We start from the raw sequence: 22,994 nt of genomic DNA on the forward strand, positions 1-22,994 counted from the left end.
TTTTTTTTGAAAATTCAATAATTAACCAAAATATTGTGAAAGCTCGAGAATCATACCATTAAGACCAAAAAACATAATTTTCTGTAAAAATGGCAGATTTTGAAATGTTTTGTATAGCAACAAAAGATCTACACAATTCAAAATTAAATAAAATTATAGCTTATTTTATGTACTATATAATTTAAAAAAAAATCTATGAGTAAACCTTTAAAGTCAAAAACCATAAAAATTTTGATAGATATGTTAAGTTTTATTTAATTTTGTTTCAAAGAGTTTGGGCTGTAATTTTAATCACTATCAGATATCAATTTAAAAATAATACTAATCTAAAAAATACCTTGACATTAATTTACTGGATCCCTACTGTAACTTTTTTATTCTTTATCCAACAATTAAAAATAACATTTCTGTTTTAGTTGGAACCCAATTCTAACACTATTGGAAACCAAAGCTCTATTCTATCTACAAGTGAACCTGACAAGGTTAATATAAATCGCACCCCAACAAGACAAAGTTTTGTTAATTACAAAGACATTCCAGCTGCTTCCAATTCAGGTTTACGTATGAAAAAAACAAATACAAAACCTAATAATGCGTTAGTATATTATATATATAAATATAAATCATACTATAAAAGCTATAGCAGTTATATTACTTATCGTAATTATTTTATATTTTTAGTAACAAATCACTTCATGTAAGTTCTGGTGTTTCAAAAACACATAGCTCATTAAATGTTCCAGCACGAAAAATACAACAAAAGCAGCAAGAAACACAAGCAAATCAACAGTTTTCTGGACAGCAAGCCATTCTTACTGATGAATCTGGACGCTTGATTTTATCAGCTGATGATGCCGATAGTATGATCACTATTACTGGTGATGATGGCATGCTGTATCAAGTTAGTAGAAAATGAATTGAATTTTAGTAGACCTGCTATTTGATTAAGCTTTATAACTTGTTTAGTTTTTAATATTTTACAATTTTTGTTTTCTTTAAAAATTTTAGAGAGATATTTTATACTAAAGATATATTAAAAATATTAACTAAAACTAAAAAGTGTTAAAAATATTTAAGTCAAAAAGCACAAAATATTCTGAAAAATTAGTATATACAGGTTGAACAGATCTAACTGACATCTCATATAACTTATGATCTACATAACATTTTATCCTTTTTTTTTTAATAAATTTTTACAATATAGAACTATATTTAAAATATGTTTTATGTTATTTTAAATATAGTTCTATATTGTAACAATTGATTAAAAAAAAAGGATAAAATGTTATGTAGATCATAAGTTATATGAGTTGTCAGTTAGATCTGTTCCACTCTATATACTTCAGGAACAATGTTTATAATCAGGCTAAACACATACCATTTGAACTAAAATTAACCTACATATTTTATAATGATTACAATAAACTCAAAATTTAAGAATTACGATGATTATAGGTAAAAATTTATTAATATTTTTTTATTTTTATGTTTAGGTTTCTGCTGCACAGTTGGCTGCTAGTGGTGGAACTGTTTTATTGACTAGCAATGGAGAGTCAGATGGACAACAATGTGTATTTCTTACAGAAGATGGAAATGGTATGATTCAGGCTGGCAATACAAATCAAGAAGGAATGATTGCTTTAGATGACTATGGTAATTCTGTTGGACAAATAATGCCACAACAGGTAATTATTTAAAACAAATTTTAAATATATAGTGAAACCTCATTAATCTATATCCAATTATGACAAGACAGGGTTATATAGATTGTCGAAACATCTAATAACTTGAGACGCTTGGGTACTGTTTGGTAATGCCCTTTAATATAATTGTATATAATGTAGTCCGTATTAATGAAATTGTTTCACTGTATTACACTAATTTCATAAAAAAAATTAAATTTATTATTCAAAATTATTTTTCTAATAAATTATTTTTATTATTATTATGTTGATAAGATTGACCTAGGAAATTTAGTAACTGATGAAGCAGGAAATATGTACATGAAAGATAATGAAACTGGCCAATATGTCCCTGTATCAGCTACAGAACAGGGTGGTCAAGTAGTAATACAACCTAGTGAAAATTTCGCACAAGAACCTCAATTAGTTCAAGAAGACCAAGATCAATTGGTTGCACAAATAGTTGATGCTGGTGAACCCGCACCTGGAGGTAGTTTCATTGTTTAAGTTAATTATTGCTACTACAAGTTTTACCCTATATTTTAAATCGTACAATTATTTCTAAATTTACAAAAAATTAGTAGTTAAAGTAATAAAAACAAAAAATTATTTGTTAAATTCTTTTTTGAGAATTAAGAAATTTTAATTTTAAAGATTAGTTGTCTGCCTCTGCTTATCATTATTAAAGAACATTTATTTTATTTATGGTAAAATAATGTTTTAGCTATGCAAAAAGATCCTCCTGGCCCATTACAACTTGTTAATGATTTTTCAAGAATAACAAATACATTCCAAACGTTACTATAACACGTGTATTTTGTTTTGAATAAATAAATTAATTTTATAAATAAATTTTAGGAGGACCACGTAGAGTTGTTTTACAATTACCGGATGGTAATTTAATGGTTACAGAAATGGATGAAGAACAGTTTGCTGCTCTAGAGATGGATAAATAATGTATAAAAAGAACATACTAACTTTTTTATTTTTAAACATAAAAAAAAATTACTACTTTTTGGAAAATATTCTAATTGTGTAGAATAACATGTGAAAACATATTGTTATATATTTATTTTATTAAAGTAATGAATACTTTAATTTGTAATAAAATAAGATATTATATTTAAGAATAACAAAAAATCTTTTGTGTGTGACTGATTCTATTAAACAAAACAAATAGTTTTGTTAAACATTGAAAAATGATATAAAAATAGGTCTATTTCATTTTGCAAGGGGTTATTAACTTTTCATAATGACATTATGGTGTATAATATTTTTTTTATGTCCGTGTTTTTACTTTGACTTAAATATATATTTAAATTAATTTTACCAAATTGTAAAACACTGAAAATAATATTGAAGTAGTAATAAATAAAAAAAAAATATAATCGGTATTTTATTCTAATTTTTTATTGAACATATTTTTAATGATTGTATAATTCTTATTTTTAGTAACACTTCTATGCAAATCGTTAAAAAAAAAAATACTAATCTAATTATTAAATTTGGTTAGTATAAGATTTGTATCTAATATAATTCCCATTTTTTTTTAAATTGAAAAAAACAATTCAGTTAAAGAAAAAATTTCCATTCATATTGTCTAGTGTCTGCATATACTTACATATGTCAATATCTAAATTTTGGTTAATTTGAAAATAATTTATCTTTTATAAGAAATAAGAAACATAACTTTGAGCAATATAGTGCTGGAAGTTTTTTAAACTACTTAAAATTTCAAAATTTGATACTTCATCAATTTTTTAAATGACAAATAAAATTAAGTATTAAAATGGCCATGTGTAATATATTATTTTGATGATATAGGCACAAAGGGGGTAAGAACATTTTTGTCAAAAATAAGTTAAGACGTGAAATAAAAGAATGAATGCTTTTTATTACAACTATTCTAAAATTCCACAATTTTATAGTAATTAAAATACTAGTATTTACATTAACTATAATGTAAGAGTCTAAATTATTGATAGAAAATTGTTTTATATTTCGTGTTATATCTTTTGATATCCCTCAAGGACCTAATAAAAATTTCATTAAGAAAAAACGACTTAAATTTTTACAGTGATAAGTATATACCAAACAAAATTTTACAGAAAATACAATAACTAAAAAAAAAAAGGTCTTTAAAGACACACTTCCCAAATATAAACTTCTAAAACATGAATACTCCTTTAAACTCTTAAAATTGCCCTATCTTACCTATTTGTACCATTTGGATATGCCGATAAATCGTAACCATTTGATTTTTACAGTAAAAAAAAAACCATCGAAGTGGGGGGGACGTGGCATAGTTGGGTCCAGTATAGATGATATCTGACAATGATTAAAATCACTATAATAAAAAACGTTTCGATGCAAATCTATAGATTATGTTTAATTTTATAAAATTAATGGATTATTCCAATAGCTGCATAATCTCCTATTTTCTTATTTATATTCTGATTACAAGTTTTATGATTTATAAGTGTTATGTATAAATGTAAATATGTCGAATGAAAGAGGTAAGGAAATAGTATTTATCATAAAAAAAATGTATCGATGCATATATTTTTCAAAAAGTTATAGCATTATAAAATTAAAAATATAAAAAAGAATTTTTTACAAAAATCTTATTTTTTTATTAACTTTGATGTTAATTTTCACCATGAAAGCTTACTAAAGTCTGGAACTTTTCTTTTTTATATTTAAGTATATCACATCAGCTTTAATTTAATATATATATAAAAGTGTCAGTATTTACGAAACACTTTCTGTAAAAGTAATTTTTTTGTGAAAAAGTTGTCACTTTGAATCCCCTTCTGTGGGCAGGTAAAAGGTCAAATTTATCAATAAAATATACAAAATTATGAGTAAATACCTCATGTGTCTATAAAAAAAAAATTATATCGATTTTGTAATTAAAAAATTAAATAGAAAAAGTTCTACTTTCTATATGCATTTTTCAGTTTTGATCCCCCCCTCTGTATATAGGGAAATGGTCCAATTTAAAACAAAAATGTGCCGAATGAAAGATGTATATAAATAGTACTTCTTATGAATAAATTGTATTTATCCATACATTTTTCAAAAAGTTATATAAATATAAAGTTAAATATGTAAAATATAAAATCGAGAATTTTCACACAAAAATAGCATTCGGTAGCCATTTTCACCGAATTTTTTTTTTCCATAATAAAGTATATTTCATAAGTTTTAATTTAAGATATATATAAAAGTGTTAGTATTTCCAGATCATTTTCAAAAATTAAGTTGAAAAAGTTAATTTTTTGTGAATAAGTTGTCATTTTGAAACCCTCCTTGTGGGCTGGTAAAGGGTCAAATGTTCACAAAAATATATCAAATGATAGATACATACTTAACATATCTATAAAAGAAAATTATATTGATTTGTTCATTTTTAAAAAAGTTATGGCAGTTTTAAGGAAAAAAAGGCAAAAATTACTGATTTTTTAAAATTGTAATTCTTTTGGGGATTTCACCCATTTACAAGAAACGACGGAATTTTTTTCAATTTTTGAGGGTAATGTCTTCGATTAGATACAATTTGTGATCTTTTGACGTTTTGTTAATAAAAATCGGTCCAGTAAGAGCTGAGATTAAGTGGTAACAGACACACAAAAAAAATAAATAAACACATCATAGTAAAATTAATACCTTCTCAGCTTCGCATCGAAGCTAATATTGAAGACAATAGTATTTCGAATTTTTTTTTAGTTAATTTAATATTACTAATAAGATTACTAAATTTTTCATTCTAGTTAAAAAATGTTGACAATTAATAAATATATAATAATCTAATACTCGAACGAGATAAGTCGTTTCTTTTAAAGGTGCACAACAAACTTCTTTTTTTTTCAAGAACTAATAAAAACAACTTAATATATTCAATTTTCAGCAAAAAATTATGTTTTTATAAAACATGTAATACTAGCGTACAATTCGTAGCATAAAGTTTTTAAAATTTTGACCATTTATATTAAGTAGATGACTAAATAAGTATTTAGTATAAATATTAAACATATATTTTCTTATTAAAACTTCCTGGGCGTGATACAACATTTTCAAAATTTTAACAGAATTTTAGTTCATGTACATTCTATTATTATTAATTTAAAATAAATAAGTGTTCTATTTTAAAATTTAATTAAAATTAGAAAAAAGTAAATAAATCAAAATACTCAGTAAATAGCAACAATATGAAAAATATTTGAAATAAAAATAAAATAATTTTGTAGATTATAAGTCGTGCGTTACGTCATCGGATGACGTCATTCATGTTCTTATGACTATATCACATAGCTGAAGGGAGTTATACATAACTGGTAATGGTTTAGATAAAAAAATACATAACAATTTATAAACACCATAACAATTGTTTTTTTGCATGTATTATACTTAAAAATTTAATGAATAAATAGGGTTGAATTTATCACCACAGGTAACAAATTTCTTAGGATATCAACATTTCATCAATAATCAGACCTCATCGCATATGTTATTTTGAATTTGCGGGTGCTTAAATTTCAAAGACCAAAAAATTTCTCGCTCTGCACCAAGTGGTGTACCCAGCCTTATTTTTATCTATTTATAAATGAAAAATTATATATAACTTTGTATACATACATTAATACTTTAGTATTTCAACTATAATTGTTAAAACCAAAAAATATTACTAAATTTAATGTAAAATACACATACTACACCGATGTCATTACACACTTGTAATATTAAAAACATGTATAAGTATACATAAAAAAACAGTAATTATTTATAAAATATTATAAGGAATTTTTCTTCTTTACAAAATTTAAAAATAATAGTTAAATCTGCTTGAGGATGCTAAATATTCAAAATACCTTCTCATTTTCTCTTAGAAAACTGAGACACACATTGTTCCAGTACAAACGACGTTATTTCTACATAAATATCTGAAAATCCTATATTTTTTTACCATTATATAAAAGTAATCAACACTTTTCTATCTTCTCCGCAGCCCATAGAGTATTCATTATGTGGTTTGGAATTTTTATAAGAAAATGAGTGATCCAATGAACATGTGATGAACATCATCAAATGTGATGTAGTTACATCATAATGTAAATATTATATCTTAACCTAGTGGCTTGTTTTGTTCGCAGTGGTGTCTATTTTAGTCTAATTGCGTAGGTTTACAGATTGAGCACATTTCATATCTGTATACTACCGGGGTAAATATTAATAATCATAATTTTTTAATTATTATTGAAAAAATTGAAACTAAATATCATTAAAAGTTATTTCAATTCAGATGAATTTCTATTTGAATTAAAAAAGTATTCTCATTTGAAATATTAAAACAAAATTTTTCCGAATTTTCGAATGATTTTTTTTTAAGGATTTCTATCTAGCAAGGACCCAACCAACCGTTTTTAATAAACAATCGACATATTAACATGAATATGAATATCTTAATTTTTAAAGCATTTATTAGACAAATTTGAACGTATTATCTACAATTATGATGTACAACAAAGAAATATTATATTAACAAAATTTAACAATTTTAGACATTGCTCTAAAGAAACGTACAAACACCCTTTTTATATTCAAAACTATAACTCTGATAACAAAGTGTATTTAAAAACTGAACCATAGACGCTGTCCAATTTTACAAACGTTCCCATAACAGATTACAAAATCATGAAAAGTACTCTTATTAATTAACTGTAGCTGGCAATTCTAAACGACGATTGTAAAGAGACAATGGTATCGTAATATATTAATAAAATAACCAAATTTAAGTGTCACAAATAGGTAACTTCTTTATACCTATGTGCTTTAAATTGTACAGATTAAATATTTTATCAATAAAAAAATAAAACAAAAGACTGGCTAGCTCCGAACTTAGGCCATATTTTTATTTATTAAATGAAGTTTTCTGTTACTGGTGTAGATTTGCTAGGGACTCACAAAACCTAGCGATGGTTCTAAACAAGAAGGCAAGTTTTGATTCAGTTATTATAGTCTTGAGTTTTAAATTTTAGTATATAGTCCGTGGTAAAATGACCATGTGAAAAAAATTTGTTTTTTAATTTATTTAGTCTCTCTCATTCCCCTCCCCCATAAAAAAGAGTTATCCCTAGACTTCAAACTACATAAGCACAGTTTGGCAAACATGGAAAAACAGTTAATTTTTATCATTTACACCATATATTATGAATAAGCTATATTTAATTGTTTTTCTATAATATTTTTTAGTTTTTTGATTAGGTTTGCTAGCAGTAAAAATTAAGTTTGCCAAACACTTTAATTTTTCAAGAAAAGCTTATAAATATGTACTAATTTAACATTGTAAATTTTATAATAGTACATTTATTATTAAGATTATTAGTATTATTTTATTTCTTACTGTGCTAAGAGAAGAAGTTATGATAAAAAAATTATAAGAAAATTTACACACGTTAGTTATAAAAATTAAATGTTGAGACTTTTTACTCACATCTTATCCAACTATACTTCAACCATTCTCTTGTTTCATATTATTCTTTTTATAATCAATAAAATGTAACAAAATTTTGTTTTTTTGCAATGAAATTATTTTTAAATATTTTAATATGAGTATCCGAAACAATCAATATATATCTAAAGATAATTCATTTATTTTCTTTTTTAGTTAGTTCATAAAGTATTGAAATACTTGCAGGAGTTTAAACAGAAATGGTGTATGTAAATTGTAATCATTTGAAGTATTATAATTTCGTAAAGATTGATATAAAAGTAGATTTTGAAAATTCAATGCCATTACTTCATAACATAATTTTATTAGTAAAAGAAAATGTTAAATTTAAAATATTTATTTTTTGTTCTACCTCTAATACACTCAAAAATTGACTTATACCAATTTTGTTCCAACTTACACAATAATCTTTCTTCATTGTCATGATCTTATTAAATAATTCCATGTATTTCCAGAGCTGAAATCGACCGAACCTTACATAAAAATAATTAAAAAAAAAGTTTAATTTATTATTATAATAGAATTAGTAGTTGTTGAATACTAACAATGCGGTTTAAATACTTAAATGGTATAAACAAAACGGTATTAAAGAATGATTGGATGTATGTAACTTGAACTGTAGGTTTGAAAATTACTTTTTATTTTAAAATTATTTTCATTTTCATACGGTTTATTTAAGCGTCATTGCGATCAAACATTTATTTTCCCTTTAATTAATTGCATGATGTATAAAATTCTACATAAATAAATAGAAATTATAATTATAATTAAATTAATTATTTATTTAAATAAATTATTATTAAATTATTTAATTAATTATTTTTATTAAATAAATTATAATAATTTTTTTTTAATGCAATAAAAAATAGGTTTTTTTCTCTTTTTCAAATATAATTTAAATACAAATTTTTGACGTCAAAATATCCATGTACCAGTGGCGTACCCAGAATTTCATAATGGAAGGGCCCATAGTAAAAAATTTACAAAATTACATATGTTGGACCTTAAATTTTTTTTCCTTATCATTTCATTTTATATTATTATTTATATTGGAAGGGCTGGCTCCCTAGTCCCTGGTTACTCCATTGCGTTATACCAAAAATAGGCAATTAGCACAATTGGAAAGAAATATCTCGGAGTACTAAATCAATTATCATCTTCACGCTAAAAATACAATTTTAAAACAATAATACAATTTTTTAAACTTTTTCGGGGAAAAAAATAAGTCCCCTTAGTCGTGCGTATGGTGGTGTTCTGGATGAACTCTTAAATGTTTCCCTAGTTTAACTATAAAATTATATAACGTACAAAAAAAAAGAAAAATAAATCTATTTTCAACACATAATTATCATCTACACGACGAAATCGCATCCCTCCATTAAATTAGTGACCAGTATCCCACAAACCATTTTCAGCACTAGTTATTTCACAGTAATTAATAATTATGAGATTATGGGAAATTTTTTAGTGTTAAAAGTTTATTATTCGTTTTGATGTTAACTAAACAACTAGTGGTATCATTATCAATTTGGCCTGAAAAAATATTTGCGAGGTTTAGTTTAGACCTTGTGTTAAATTCATTAAACAAAATTCAATATTTTTTACTTCGACTATAGTAATTGTAATCGTAGTAAATAATAATTTTATTATAATTATTATTACAACATTAAATCATTACGTGAACAGTGGTGACAATTATATATACTGTGGACTGTTAAAAAGAGGTGGAATGGAGGTTGCCGTCTGCCGGTAGGAAGCGGTTGTGACTAGCGATGTGACGGTTGAGAGGGGTGGAGGTCGTATATCGCTAGTTGCGGGTCGATCATTGCCGGTGTGCGCGCCCCTCAATAGCGTCGTCCATGACAATAGGAGTGGAGAATCGCGGGGTTAGCTTAGGTTTGACGGAGCGTAGTGGCGGGTGTTCCTGTTTTGATGACGCAGAATTTCGTGCCCGAACCCCACTCTGCCATCAGACGTCATTTGACGTGGCTTCTACGTAGCACACCGTTCGAGCCAGTCGAATCGCAGGACCAAGCACTCAGACGACGTAACATTGTGACTGCTGGTAAGTAACGGGCTTACGGCGCACTACCTTGTCATTGTCTATATGTTGTCCCGCTGTCCGTGTTAATATTATACGTACATGTAACATGTACGTATGTATACATGTCATTTGTTAATACGGCATTTCGAATTATATGTTGACTTATTATTTAACTATGTACAATCATTTTAAACTTCAAATAGACTTTGGCCTATCATAAAATATTTTCTATTGTCACTCCCATATCAACTGCTGTTTTTTATTACAATGTTTTCATTTTCATTCATACATAAATTACATTTTATTTACCCGCGAAATAATGAAATACATTATTTTGATGATGTGTGACATACGTATGATATTAAGGGCAGGTTAGCATAGTTTCAGATGTTTTTATTATCGAAATACTAGAGACTAAATGAAGCGTAGTATGAAAATTAGACCTCCGTAAATTAGTATTCAAATATTTTTTGGCGGGACCTTGAACGTTAGTTTTTCATTTTTATCTCATACCTCATAGATCTTGATGAAGTTATAATCTACTAGTAAAAAAAATTCAATAAAAAGTATGATATTACAGAATTGTGTAAATCATACAACTGCATCATTCATCTTAATTGATATAATTTTGTTTTTTATTATTGTTCCCATAATCATTGACAGTTGAAATATACAGTTTTCTTATTTTTTCTTTAAGATAAATTAAAATGTTCTTTTATAAAAATTATATGAATGAACAGGGTACAGAATCGCCCCATCTTGTTATGGACGGCATGGTTGAAGAAAATGGAACCAATGGTTCAGTCGATACACTAGTATCGCAAGGCAGTCCTATTGTTGTTACATCAGTATGTATTCAATCTTATATATTTAGAAATAAATTTTCTAAAAAAGGTGCATTCTAGGTGCATTCAGTTATTCAAGCAAACCAACAATCTGTTATACAAACTGCGACCCCTGGAACAATGCTTACAAAAGGCAATGTTATATTATTAAGTAAACCAAATTCGGTTATTCAAACAACTCAAGGAAATCTTCAAACTCTTCAGGTAGTGGTATATTTTTACATTTTTTGGTAGCTACTTAAGATATTATATTTGTGTTACTCATATATAATACTGCAAAGTAGCTTATTGTGGAAAACTACATTTTACTTATACAATTATTAACATGTAGTTAAAATATATTATTTTTATTTATCAGTAAAATCAGGGTTGTTACGTTATAAACACATATTGTTTAAAACGCCAAAATTTACATTTGGGACATATAAAAATGTTTTAAACAAGTTTTTTTTGAACATGTTTATTTAAGAACCCTGTGTAAAATATTATAAGTTGTATATATTTGTATCCAAGGTAATATTAACATAAATTTTACTTTTTAAGGTCGTGGAAGCTGGTAGTGATGAAAGTTTATCTGCAAATGAAGATAGTCCTAAAAGAAGTCGATTGGATGCTTTAACGAGGAGACCATCATATCGCAAGATCTTGAATGATATTGCAGGTTATTTGATATTATACATCTTAAAGATCTAAAAAATGTATAACTTGTTATTTTATTAGGTGGTAAAGTTGAATCATCTGGATCAGATTGTGATTCAAATCTTGATAGTGAATTATCTTCAAATTCTCTTTCTGCACATTATCAAACAGGTAAATTTTATTTAGAATGCTTAAATTTACTGGGGTAATTTAGGGGACACCATATTGTCCTTTATACTATGTTCTTAACCCCCATATAATAGTAAATACTAATATCTGTTATAAAGCAACAGACATTCTAATATAAAATTATCTCAGTGTGTGATATTCAATAAACTTAATTTAAGAAAAAAGAAGTATTTAAAAAAAAAATTACTGTTATTGAAAAATTTGAAAATATCAATACAATATTAACATCATAAATTCTTTATCTGTTATTCAATCTTCATCAAGAATCTCATTTGAAGGTAAGAAATTTCCTGAGTAGTATTTTCATAATTTTTCAGCTGATATGCTAATTAATGTTAGTTTAAAATTTTGCCAATTTCTGAAAGTAGATCGAGGAATGCAGATATCTCTTCTTTTGGCAATATAAATTATGTGGTAAAGAAAAATATTTTTCTATTTGAAAAAGGTAGTGATATTTTAATCAAATCTCTTTCCTTAAAAATATTAATGAGTACATATGAAATAGGTTCTGATGTATTAAACAAATTTTTTTCTCAGTGATATCTTTTTATTTATCAATTTAACACAATATAATATAATATTGTCATCTTGATTACTTTTTTTTATTAATTTAATCTCTTAGTTGTTACTTATAAAGTAGAGCTATAAAATAGCCTAATTTTATTTCAGACAATAATTTTTGAATAATAGTGTTAGTTTTATTTAAAATAATTAAATTGTCAAGAAGATATAGGTGTTGTTGTTTATTAAGTAAATTTGATAAATATAGTACTCTTTTCTTCTTCTTTTTCCTTTTCCTCGCTTTTATCCATACTACATGGAATCGGCCACCCTTATCCTAAACTTCCAGCAGTCTTTTCTAAATTAACAATTATTTTTTAGTTAATCTACCCCCTGCTGCAATCCAAATAAATAGTCAAGGAGAAATGCATAATATGCCAACTTTAACAATGTCAAATGCAACATCAGCTGGTGGAACTATATTACAGTATGCAAGTCAAGATGGTCAATTTTTTGTACCTGGTATTTATTAATTGTTTATGTTATAAATTAAATTTTTATTTTTAAAAACTTTATTCATTAGTTGTTACTCAAGGAGGTTCTACATTAAATACAAACTCGTTAGTACCTGAAGATCAAGTAAAAAAACGTGAGATGAGACTATTAAAAAATAGGTTAGTTAAAATATATTTTTAATTAAAGTAAAATAAATAAGAAAAAGAAATTCTTAAAAAAAATAATGACTTTTTAGAGAAGCTGCTAGAGAATGTCGAAGAAAAAAGAAAGAGTATATTAAATGCTTAGAAAATAGAGTATCTGTACTTGAAAACCAAAATAAAGCACTAATTGAAGAATTAAAAACGTTAAAAGAACTTTATTGCCAAACTAAGACTGAATAGAGTTTATTTTTAATTCTTAATATTTATAAGAGAAAATCATACCAGTTTTTGACCTTAACTGCATGCTTTCAACGTGATATTTTTACAAATTTCTTATCATAAGCTCACTTTGTATCAATGACTAATATATTGGTCATCATCTGACTATGTCTGAAACTTATTTTAATATTTAATGAAAATTATTTTTTTAAAATCAAAATATATTATCCATGGCCAATTGAATTTTTTACAAGAATGGCGCCTTATCAGTAATATTCTGTCACATTAGATTAACTTCATAATTATATATTTTTATTTAAATTGTAACAACTCATTTGAAATTATTGACAATGTTATAAAAAAATATTTAAAAACAAAATTGAGCCACTCTAGTCTATGTATATTTTAATAGTTAATTAAACAGTTAATCTATACCATTTATTGGTTGAATATATGGGTGCATAGAGTGTGTTGATAGTATTTTTAAGTTGGGGATTTTAATTACAGGAAGGAGTATCAATTATCATTGTGTTAATTGTATCTTCCTATAATATTATTGTAAGATTTTATTGTAAAGCCAATAAATAAAGATCTGTGATTTTTATGTCACATTTCCATCAGATAATCTTAAGACACATTTAATATTTAGTTGTTATTTATATAAACTTTTTACATTTTTAAGATAAAAAAATGTTTCTAAACACATTTCTCCCATACTGAAATGTTTAAACATAATCAATCACTAGTTGAATTTAATAATTGTTGCAGTTTTTTTTTATTGGCATTGCTATAGAATGTTTTTAGGTAGTGGAAATAAATTATTTTTTTAAAATGATAAGTTACCTATACAGTTATATAATTGAATCACAAATTTATATTTATTATGCTATGTTCAGGATATTAGAAATAAAGTTGAAACTATTATTGTTGTACTTTTATGTAAAATTGAATTGAATTAAAGTTATGTATAAAAATGCATGATTACGTACATAAAATATAGTGTATATTTTATGATACTTAATTTATTTTTTGATTGATGATCACTTAAATCGTTTTTATTTTTAACCTTTTAAATTTAAATAGTTAAATTACCATATTTTATTTAACTTGTTGTGTATAAAATTTAATTTTGAACCTCAATAATCTAAATTTATTTTACTTAGAGAAAATGACATAAATTTTGTATTTTTAAATTAAAAATGAAGTTCTGTGTACTTTTTTCTACTTATTAATAGCTCTAATTTAAAATAGATTGTTATCACTTTAAATTAGTTGTGATTACCTATTTTTTTATTGTTAATGAAACAGAACAATTTTTTCTTTTGAACCAATCATATTACTATTTCTTCACTGGTTCTGATTATTTCAAATTTTGTATTGTAAATATAACTATTTAGTTGGTTTTATTTTTTTTTTTTTTTTTTATTTAATATAAACATAAATATTATGTATTTTTGTTGGTAATTAGAAAAAATAATTTATAAATAAACTATTCTTTGTTAAATATTGTAAATTCAGTATTAGTTGATGAACCACTTTTATAAATTGAATGGTCCAGTATAATAACCAATTCAAGTTTACACTAAGTTAAACAAAACTATTACCTGTCAGATGCATTAAAAATATGAATTTCCAATAAATTCATCCATTTCAATCATTTTAATAATTATTAAGAAAACGATTTTAAAATTCCTTATTATGTATACATATTTTATTAAATAAGTCGGATTTTTTAAAAGAATAACGCAGTTGATTTTTTTTCAATTGATAAAGTTTGTCTGTTCAAGACAGATTGATAAAGGATCTGTCCAATATATAAAAGAATAATTATGAATTTTTATTAACGGGTGTCAATTATTTACACTCGCACTGTATCTAGAGGTATTATAAAATACAAAATGTTTTTGTGATGTTTTTTATCAGTTTTATATAAAACTGACAACATACGAGAATTTTTACAATTACTGCTTAGAGTCTACAAATAGCCTTTCATCCTTTAACATTAAATTACACAAATAATGCAAATTTTAAGATTGAAATAAGTAGGAAAATGTTCATTAAGTTTTTGTGTTATTATTACTTATTAAACATGATAACGTACTGACCATATAAATCATGACCTTGAATCTTGAATCATTTATCATATTTAAAAAAAAAAAAAAAAAAAAGAAGTTAAAAATGTCAATAGTCACTAATATAAGTAACACTTAATGACGACCTCAATTTAAAATTTTAATGGTCTCAAATCAACTTTTGCAAGTTACTGAAAAGTAAAATTATTATTACGACATTTAATATATTTAATTTGGATGGAGGGTCATTATACCTTTTTATTTAGTCACAGAAATTTGTTAAATTTCTAGAAATAATTAGCTGATTTGCAAGCATCAATTATTTAGGTTGTGTAGAATATAAATTTATAATAAGTCAAACTTTTAACAAAGAAAGTTTAACATCAACTCAAATTTTAATAATTACAGTTAACTTTTTATATTAATCTTAGATATCTATCACATAAATAAGTAGATAAATTTTGCTAAAGCTTTAAATACAATATTTTGTTAAAATGTTTACATTTAGAATAATTTACATTGAGAATAATTGTAACTTATAACTGTTTGAAAAATGATGAATGAATAATGAAACTGATGAGAGTTGATATTGAGAATTATTTTGCATCATTTTAACACAATATAAAATATATTATTTTAACTTAGATATGCATTTCTTAAGCGGTAGTTGTAGTAGCAGATTGAGTTTCGGATACAACTGGTGGCGCTTCTTTAATTCCGAGACATGGGATGCGTTTCGCTAGCTCCATTCTGTCACCAACAAAAAAATTATATTATCAATAATAATAATAAAACAGTAACGCTTACGATGATAAGTGTACATTAAGGAGGATAACATAAGTTTGCTTAACATTTTTTTATTTATAAGATATTCATATTATGGACATCATATAAGTTATAGGATCTTCTTTTTATTTTCCTACATGGGGTCGGCCACCCTTATCTTAAACTTCCACTTGATACAATCTTTTACATCAGTCGTCCTTATAACGCGTTCAAAACACATCCTTCTATCTCTTTTTTAGTCTTCCTCTACCTTTTCTTCTTTCAATATTCATTTCTATAACTGTTCTTACAGCTTCCGATTCTTTTCTGCTCATAACATGATCAAACCATCTAAGTCTTTTTTCTCTCAGCTTATTCACAATTGACGCTCACCTATACCACCCCTTATTTATTCATTTCTAAGCATTCTTATCTCTGCTACACTCATTCTCAGCTCTACTTTATTGTCAACCGTACAACACTCTGAACCATCTTATAAATTATAGAATATAAATATTAAATTTATTATAAGCTTTAAAATATATTAATTGATGTATTTATTTGCTCATCAATTAAAAAGAAAATTGGAGATTATGAAAATGTATGGGTTTTGATTAGATATAGATACAAAAATATTATAGAGTACTGGAAATCATATTATGATAATCAGTATTATATATTACAATCTATATGATCCATTTCGTCTTCAATTTAGACTTGCATAATAACTGAATATTAATACTAGATTTATTAGATATACAAATTAGATATCTTATCAATGGTGCGCATGAGATGGGTGGGTTATACAAAATGAAACTTTAATACCCTTTAACGTAATTATTGTAATCATTAAGTTTTTATCTTCTTTCTTTCGTCTAATTTTTTGTATTTTATAGTCATTTTAGTACATAATAAATATCCCCTTTTTGACATAACTCAACTTAAACCATTATTTTGTTTTATTAAAACAAATCAATTTCGTACAATTTTTATTAAATAATACTTACCTATATTTTGGATGACTTATTGCGTATACATATGGGTCGAAACAAGCTACAGATTTGCAAAATGTCGCAGGTATCATAGTAACGCCAGGAGTTAATAATGACCTTTAATTGTTAAAATACAAATTATCAATATTATAAAGCATTTAAAATTACCTTAAAAAACCCAACACAGTGGTGTCGCGACACTGTTGAGGCATGGCATAGTTAGGTCAAGTATAATGATATCTGACAGTAATTAAAATAACTATCATAAAAAACACTTTGATGCCAATCTGTAGATAGTGTTTAATTTTAAAAAATTGGTAGATTATTCCAAAAGCTACATGATCTCCTATTCCCTTATTTATATCCTGATTACAAGTTTTATAATTTATAAGTGTAATATATATTTATAATATATAGATATATAAATGAAAATGATGTTATTTAAAAAAAAAAGTATGTGGAATGAAAGAGGGATATAAATGTATTTCTCATGAAAAAATTGTATTGATCCGTACATTTTTCAATAAATTATAGCACAATATAGTTAAAAATTAAAAATACAAAATCGAACATTTTCACACAAAAATAACATTTAGTAGCCATTTTTACCGTGAAGGCAAAATAAAGTCCAAAATTTTTTTTTCTCTGTAATAATGTATATTACATTATCTTAAATTTAAGATATATATAAAAGTGTCAGAGTTTCCGAAACACTTTCAAAAGTAAATTTTTTGTGAAGAAGTTGTCATTTAGAATCCCCCCTGTGGGCAAGGAAAGGGTTAAATTTATAAAAAAAAATCTGCAAAATGATGGGTAAATACCTCATGTATCTATAAAAAAAAATTATATCGATTTTGTCATTTTTAAAAGAGTTATAGCAATTTTAAGTAAAAAAAATCGAAAATTTACGATTTTTAAATTTGTTATTTTTTTGGAGATTTCCCCCATTTACGGGGAACGAGTGAAATTTTTTCAATTTTTGAGGGTAATGTCTTCGACTAGATACGATTTGTGATCTTTTGACGAATCGTTGAAAGAAATCGGTTCGGTGATAGCTGAGTAAAAGTGGTAACAGACAAAAAATAAACACATCATATTAAAATTAATACCTTCTTAACTTCGCGTCGAAGATAAAAATATATAAATCTATGGCCAGCCTAGGTGTATACTCAGAGCCGTCCTTAAAAAATGCTCAGCAGGGCTTGGACCCTGGGCTTAGTGCTTGCGAAAAAAAGTGATGAAATTGTATTAATATTATTTTGGTAAATATTAAGGACGTCCCAATATGATACTACTAATGTGTAGTATCTACTTTAGGTCGTTCTAAAGTCTCTGGAGATAAAAAATATTCCTTTTAATCCTATCAAAATTTGTTTTTTAATAACTAGAAGACCAATCAAATCATTTTTTTAATGTATAGGTTAATTTCTATTTTAAATATTTTTACCTGTCTCCAAACGCACCAATCAATGCAACAGTTGCATAAGGAGTCCATGCTGCTACAAACAAGAAACATATGGTTATGGCAGCTTTTGCTATCCTGACTTCTGCTGATTGAGCGTTGGCATCTTGATTACTTCGTAGGGAATCGACGTTCATCTTTTTAGCCTGGTCAATTTTTTTATTAAATTTAACTTATTGAATTATAATTAAATTATGTTTTAGTGTAAAATCATATAAAATAACCATTTAAGTTCAAAAACGATCTAATCACATCTATAAGTTATGTACTTAAAAAATGTATAAATTACCTGGTCCCTAAGAGCTTTTTCGTGCCTGAACACATGAGTGACGATTTGTGAATAATAATATACTATGAAAGTCATTGGTACACAATAACAAAAAAAAAATATAGTTGCGACGAATTTTTTTATTTCGTCTGTTGGGGTTAAGTAATCAAATGTACAAGTCGTTAAATATCCCTCTGAAACAGCAATAACGTATCGACTATATTTTAAATTATTGATTATAAATTATTATCATTAATTTGCATTTATTTTATTTTGTTTTCGGAATTTTTTCTATTACATTCCATTTCTAGAAGAAAATTATCACTAATGTAAAGCAGATGTTTTCCATCACACAATTATAATCGTTATACTGGTTCCGTTTTCTATAACCATGTTTATTATTTGATGGTACTAAATACTCTTTGCACTTCCGCATGTGCGCCTATTGTTTTTCGCTAAATAGAATATATAAGGTGCCAATATGGAATGTGTTTATTTATTGATATCAATTTAATTTGTGTAACAAAACAACACGAATTTCTGTAAAATATATATTGATACTAAAATTATTGAAAACATGATTCACCTAAATTAATCATCGAAAATTCAAATATATTCTTATATTAGAGATACAAGTTATAGATTAATAGCAATTGTGATGAAACACAAGTGTCCTCGTAAATATATGGTTTATGATTTAGTTACCTGGTACATAGCGACTCCACTTCCCTGTTAATGGAAAATAAATCCAAGGAACCATATAACACCAAGTGCAAAATACCAAGAAAATTGCTTTACCGTAACTCATACGTCCATCAAATGGTCTGGCTATGGTACTACGAAAATTAACCACAATTAAATGTTTATCATATTAACAGCAGCATAACTAGGGTTTTGTATTGGGAAGAGTTATTTCCCCTATATATCCTATTTTGTACGAGGCAGCTAGACCGTAGGACGGCTAGTTGTGCACCGCACTAGAATGTCGTTTTACCTTAAGTCTGCTTAAATCGCTGTTATTGATGGGGGAGTGAGTCACCTAGGGGATGACGGCTAACGGTACATCCAATAAGTAACGAGAGTAGACAATAATTAAATAACAAACAACCACATATATTAGAAATTCTTGAGAGAGTATCTTAAATTTAAGGGGTAACGGGGGGCCCTTAAATATTAATGACCGGCGAAGCGACATAAAACATAATAGTTAAGCTCAATTAAAACAAACAATAAATAACATTAAAAATAATATGAAACTCAGCTGTACAGCAGATGGAAGTTGTTGATAGTGATGAGTGGACTGTATGAGATCTTGTGGTAATGGTGTCGAACATCTGAGTATGACGAGTCACAGTGTAGATCCAGGCACGTAATGACAGATGAGAACAGACGGCGGAAAAGCGACTACGCCAATGAAGATATGTAGTCTTACATAAGATATGTCCTTACACGCCCAATCACTAGAGGCGTGTAAGGACACGAGAAATTTGAGCACGAGGGTGCAATAAACAAATTAAAGAATAACGGCGTACAATGGTCGAACAATTTATCATTCAAGCGAAGGCACTTGCACAGAAAAGAATAACACATAATAAAACTGACTGACTTACGACAATGAAGTGTACACGGATGACAATTGACACGGAGGTCTTCGATTTGCTGTGCTGAGTGAGCAAAGGGGTGAGTAAAGTAAGACGCTGGAGATCAGCTGTCACACGATATAATATAATCAACAATGTTTATAACAAATAGTCTACTAGATCTTTGCTAAAGGCATTCTGTACTAAACATATCCTATATATAAAATTAAATATTTTTAGAAATATCAAAACGGTCCTCTACAAAAATGTCTTCACCTTGTCTATATTATCCCCTCATAATTACACCAAGGCATATTAAATAACTCGATTTCCCCAACACAGTTGATTGTGTGAAATGATTTAAACAAAAAGACCAATCTGGAAACTTCTCAAAATTAAAAAAACCTCATTAAATGATACATTTTTAAAATACTATTTTGGTAGTTTTTGGAGTAAAACACTTTAACGGTTTTAATTATTTGGCGCATACTCAATGAATTAAAAATATTTAATTTAAACGATTTAAATTAAATCAGGTAAAATTGCATTTAAATCTATACTATTACTTGTATCTGTCATAGGCAATTATGGCGTTCGTTGTTGATGCTCCAATACCACTAATAGCACCAAGTACAGCAAAGAATTGACAACTTGTATGTTCCATGTAACCCACAAATAGCGTATCGTATATGAATGTTGGCGCTTTTGTTAAACTCAAAAAGTCACAGAACGCCAAATTAACTACAAATATATTAGATGGCGTTCTCAAAGGTTTGGCTCTGCAAAATTTAAATGATTTTTGGTAAACTTTAGATTAATATCAGCCACTTAATTTAGACATTTATTTTTTCTTGTATGAAATTCACATCGCGTAAATATACGTGACATTTGTATTATACTGAGGAGTGTTTATACAACCAGGTTTTTTTGAGAGAGAAATGTGACTAAAAAATACACATAAGATTATTTACTTTATTTATTAAACAGTAATCAATACGATTGCTAAAGAACGATAAAAAGATACTTATAAATGTATAGTATGAAACATATGCACAAATTACAATGATTTAGTGAAGCTAAGCCCATGAAATATTTGGAATACTTTAAGTTTTTTATGCCTTTTCAGTGGTTATTTTATTCATAATTCTAGTAATTGAAAAAATAAAATAAATATCTTTTTTAATATTATCTAATATTTTATTATTCATCATATAAGTAAGAAACGAAATATAATATAATAAGATTAATATGGTAAGCGTTTAATTTAACTATAGTTATCTTTGAACATGTATATGAGGTGAGGTGTATAGCTCCTTACAGATCTGTTTAATATAAAAATTCTAAGCCCCACTTAATAAAAGTTCGAGATTGCGTTTACAGTATGTAATATGAATTATATGCTATTTGACTAATTATAAATATAATCAATGAAAATAAAATTTTTTAACAATTTTTAGTAGTGGAATAATTGAAAATAACAACTTTTGAGGTTCTCTAGATTGAGTTAAAATGAAAACTCGTCTAGTTTTCAATACATAATTTGGTTGGCTATAGTACCGAAAAAATGTTCCCGTTATTTTGCCCATCCTAATTCTATTTTTTAATACATTGTATTATAAGGTTTGATATTCCATGTTTTAAGGAGTAACTTTGATATACTTTAGTAGTATTTAAAAATTGCATAACTAAAAGTTAGAAAAAAAAAATTATCTGACTTTGTAATGAAATGTTGCTAAAAATGAGTTTTTACAATATACTTACAAACAAAATATCCATAGGACTAAACCATTTCCGATTAACGAAAACACCATTAAAAAAATCCAAATAAAAACTAATCCAATGTGATAATAAGGATTAATGTCCTCATAAGATAACCAATGTTCTGGTACATTGACAAGTTCTTCAGGAGGAAGCATCCATCCCAAAGATCTTATTTCTCCTTCATTTTCCGCAAAACTAAAATGTGTGTACACGGCATTCAATAAATAATTGCATAAAACACACGAAGATCACTTTATTTTCATTTAAATTATAAAATGCATACTTAAGTATAAGTGGCAAAGGTCTAGATACGGTTAAGTTGAAATTCATTTTCTCGGCGGTGATAAGCTTGAGGTTTTCAACAACTAAAACACTACTGCATATTGGTAACAACACACGTAATTTTTAATTCAACCGACTTTTATATATAACATCGTGTACTGCATGTATAGGTATTACCCTAAGGGGAAACTCGGATTAAACATTGTAGCCTATCAAATGATAATCCCAAAACATTTACACAAGCCAGAGGTAAACCGCAAAATTGCATAATTGCTTGATTATACATTTCAAGTGCTTAAAAAAACCATACTTATTAATTGTACATGATATAACAGTGCCAAGGCGTGTGAAGTTTAGAGGGAGTTAAGGGATATATTTTGCAAGAAAAAAATATGGAGAAGTTATATTATTTTTCTTATAAAAGGACAGTGAACATTTTCTTAAATATATTTTCTCCCAATTTCTTTAAGAGGAAAATTGGTTGCAACGATCTCGAGCGGGACTGGAAAAATGTTTAATTTAT

The 22,994-nt window shown here is 26.4% G+C and overlaps 3 protein-coding genes across 8 annotated transcripts in view; 2 read left to right on the forward strand and 1 right to left on the reverse strand.

Moving 5' to 3' along the window:
• The window catches only part of LOC126900559 (uncharacterized), a 14,960-nt gene extending 12,088 nt beyond the window's left edge, over positions 1-2,872 (forward strand). For all 3 annotated transcript variants that reach the window (XM_050676379.1, XM_050676390.1, XM_050676385.1), the window contains 5 exons: positions 417-595; positions 682-901; positions 1,494-1,685; positions 1,959-2,172; positions 2,541-2,872. In XM_050676379.1, the coding sequence (XP_050532336.1) occupies positions 417-595; positions 682-901; positions 1,494-1,685; positions 1,959-2,172; positions 2,541-2,638 (903 nt within the window). In that variant the 3' untranslated portion in view covers positions 2,639-2,872. The remainder of the gene's footprint in view (positions 1-416; positions 596-681; positions 902-1,493; positions 1,686-1,958; positions 2,173-2,540) is intronic.
• Positions 2,873-9,974: 7,102 nt separating this feature from the next.
• LOC126896135 (cyclic AMP-responsive element-binding protein 1) lies at positions 9,975-14,187 on the forward strand. Of its 4 annotated transcripts, none has more exons than XM_050668627.1 (8): positions 9,975-10,258; positions 10,978-11,085; positions 11,143-11,289; positions 11,626-11,743; positions 11,803-11,892; positions 12,793-12,933; positions 12,995-13,085; positions 13,163-14,187. In XM_050668627.1, exons 2-8 carry the CDS (start codon positions 11,002-11,004, stop codon positions 13,308-13,310), a joined length of 819 nt encoding a protein of 272 aa, XP_050524584.1. In that variant the 5' UTR covers positions 9,975-10,258; positions 10,978-11,001; the 3' UTR covers positions 13,311-14,187. The 4 variants fall into 4 exon arrangements, with proteins under 4 accessions (XP_050524584.1, XP_050524585.1, XP_050524581.1 ...); XM_050668628.1 differs by lacking the exon at positions 9,975-10,258 and adding an exon at positions 10,272-10,608; XM_050668624.1 differs by lacking the exon at positions 9,975-10,258 and having other exon boundaries at positions 10,620-11,085.
• Positions 14,188-15,786: 1,599 nt separating this feature from the next.
• LOC126896134 (opsin, ultraviolet-sensitive) lies at positions 15,787-22,609 on the reverse strand. Its single transcript, XM_050668623.1, has 8 exons — positions 22,473-22,609; positions 22,190-22,384; positions 20,995-21,207; positions 19,554-19,684; positions 18,870-19,042; positions 18,566-18,726; positions 17,134-17,235; positions 15,787-16,111 (listed from the first exon to the last, which is right to left on the reverse strand). Exons 1-8 carry the CDS (start codon positions 22,517-22,519, stop codon positions 16,018-16,020), a joined length of 1,116 nt encoding a protein of 371 aa, XP_050524580.1. The 5' UTR covers positions 22,520-22,609; the 3' UTR covers positions 15,787-16,017.
• Positions 22,610-22,994: the final 385 nt, after the last annotated feature.

Source organism: Daktulosphaira vitifoliae, unplaced genomic scaffold (assembly GCF_025091365.1).
Source record: "Daktulosphaira vitifoliae isolate Bord-2020 unplaced genomic scaffold, ASM2509136v1 Scaffold_1, whole genome shotgun sequence".
Taxonomy (NCBI): Eukaryota; Metazoa; Arthropoda; class Insecta; order Hemiptera; family Phylloxeridae; genus Daktulosphaira; species Daktulosphaira vitifoliae.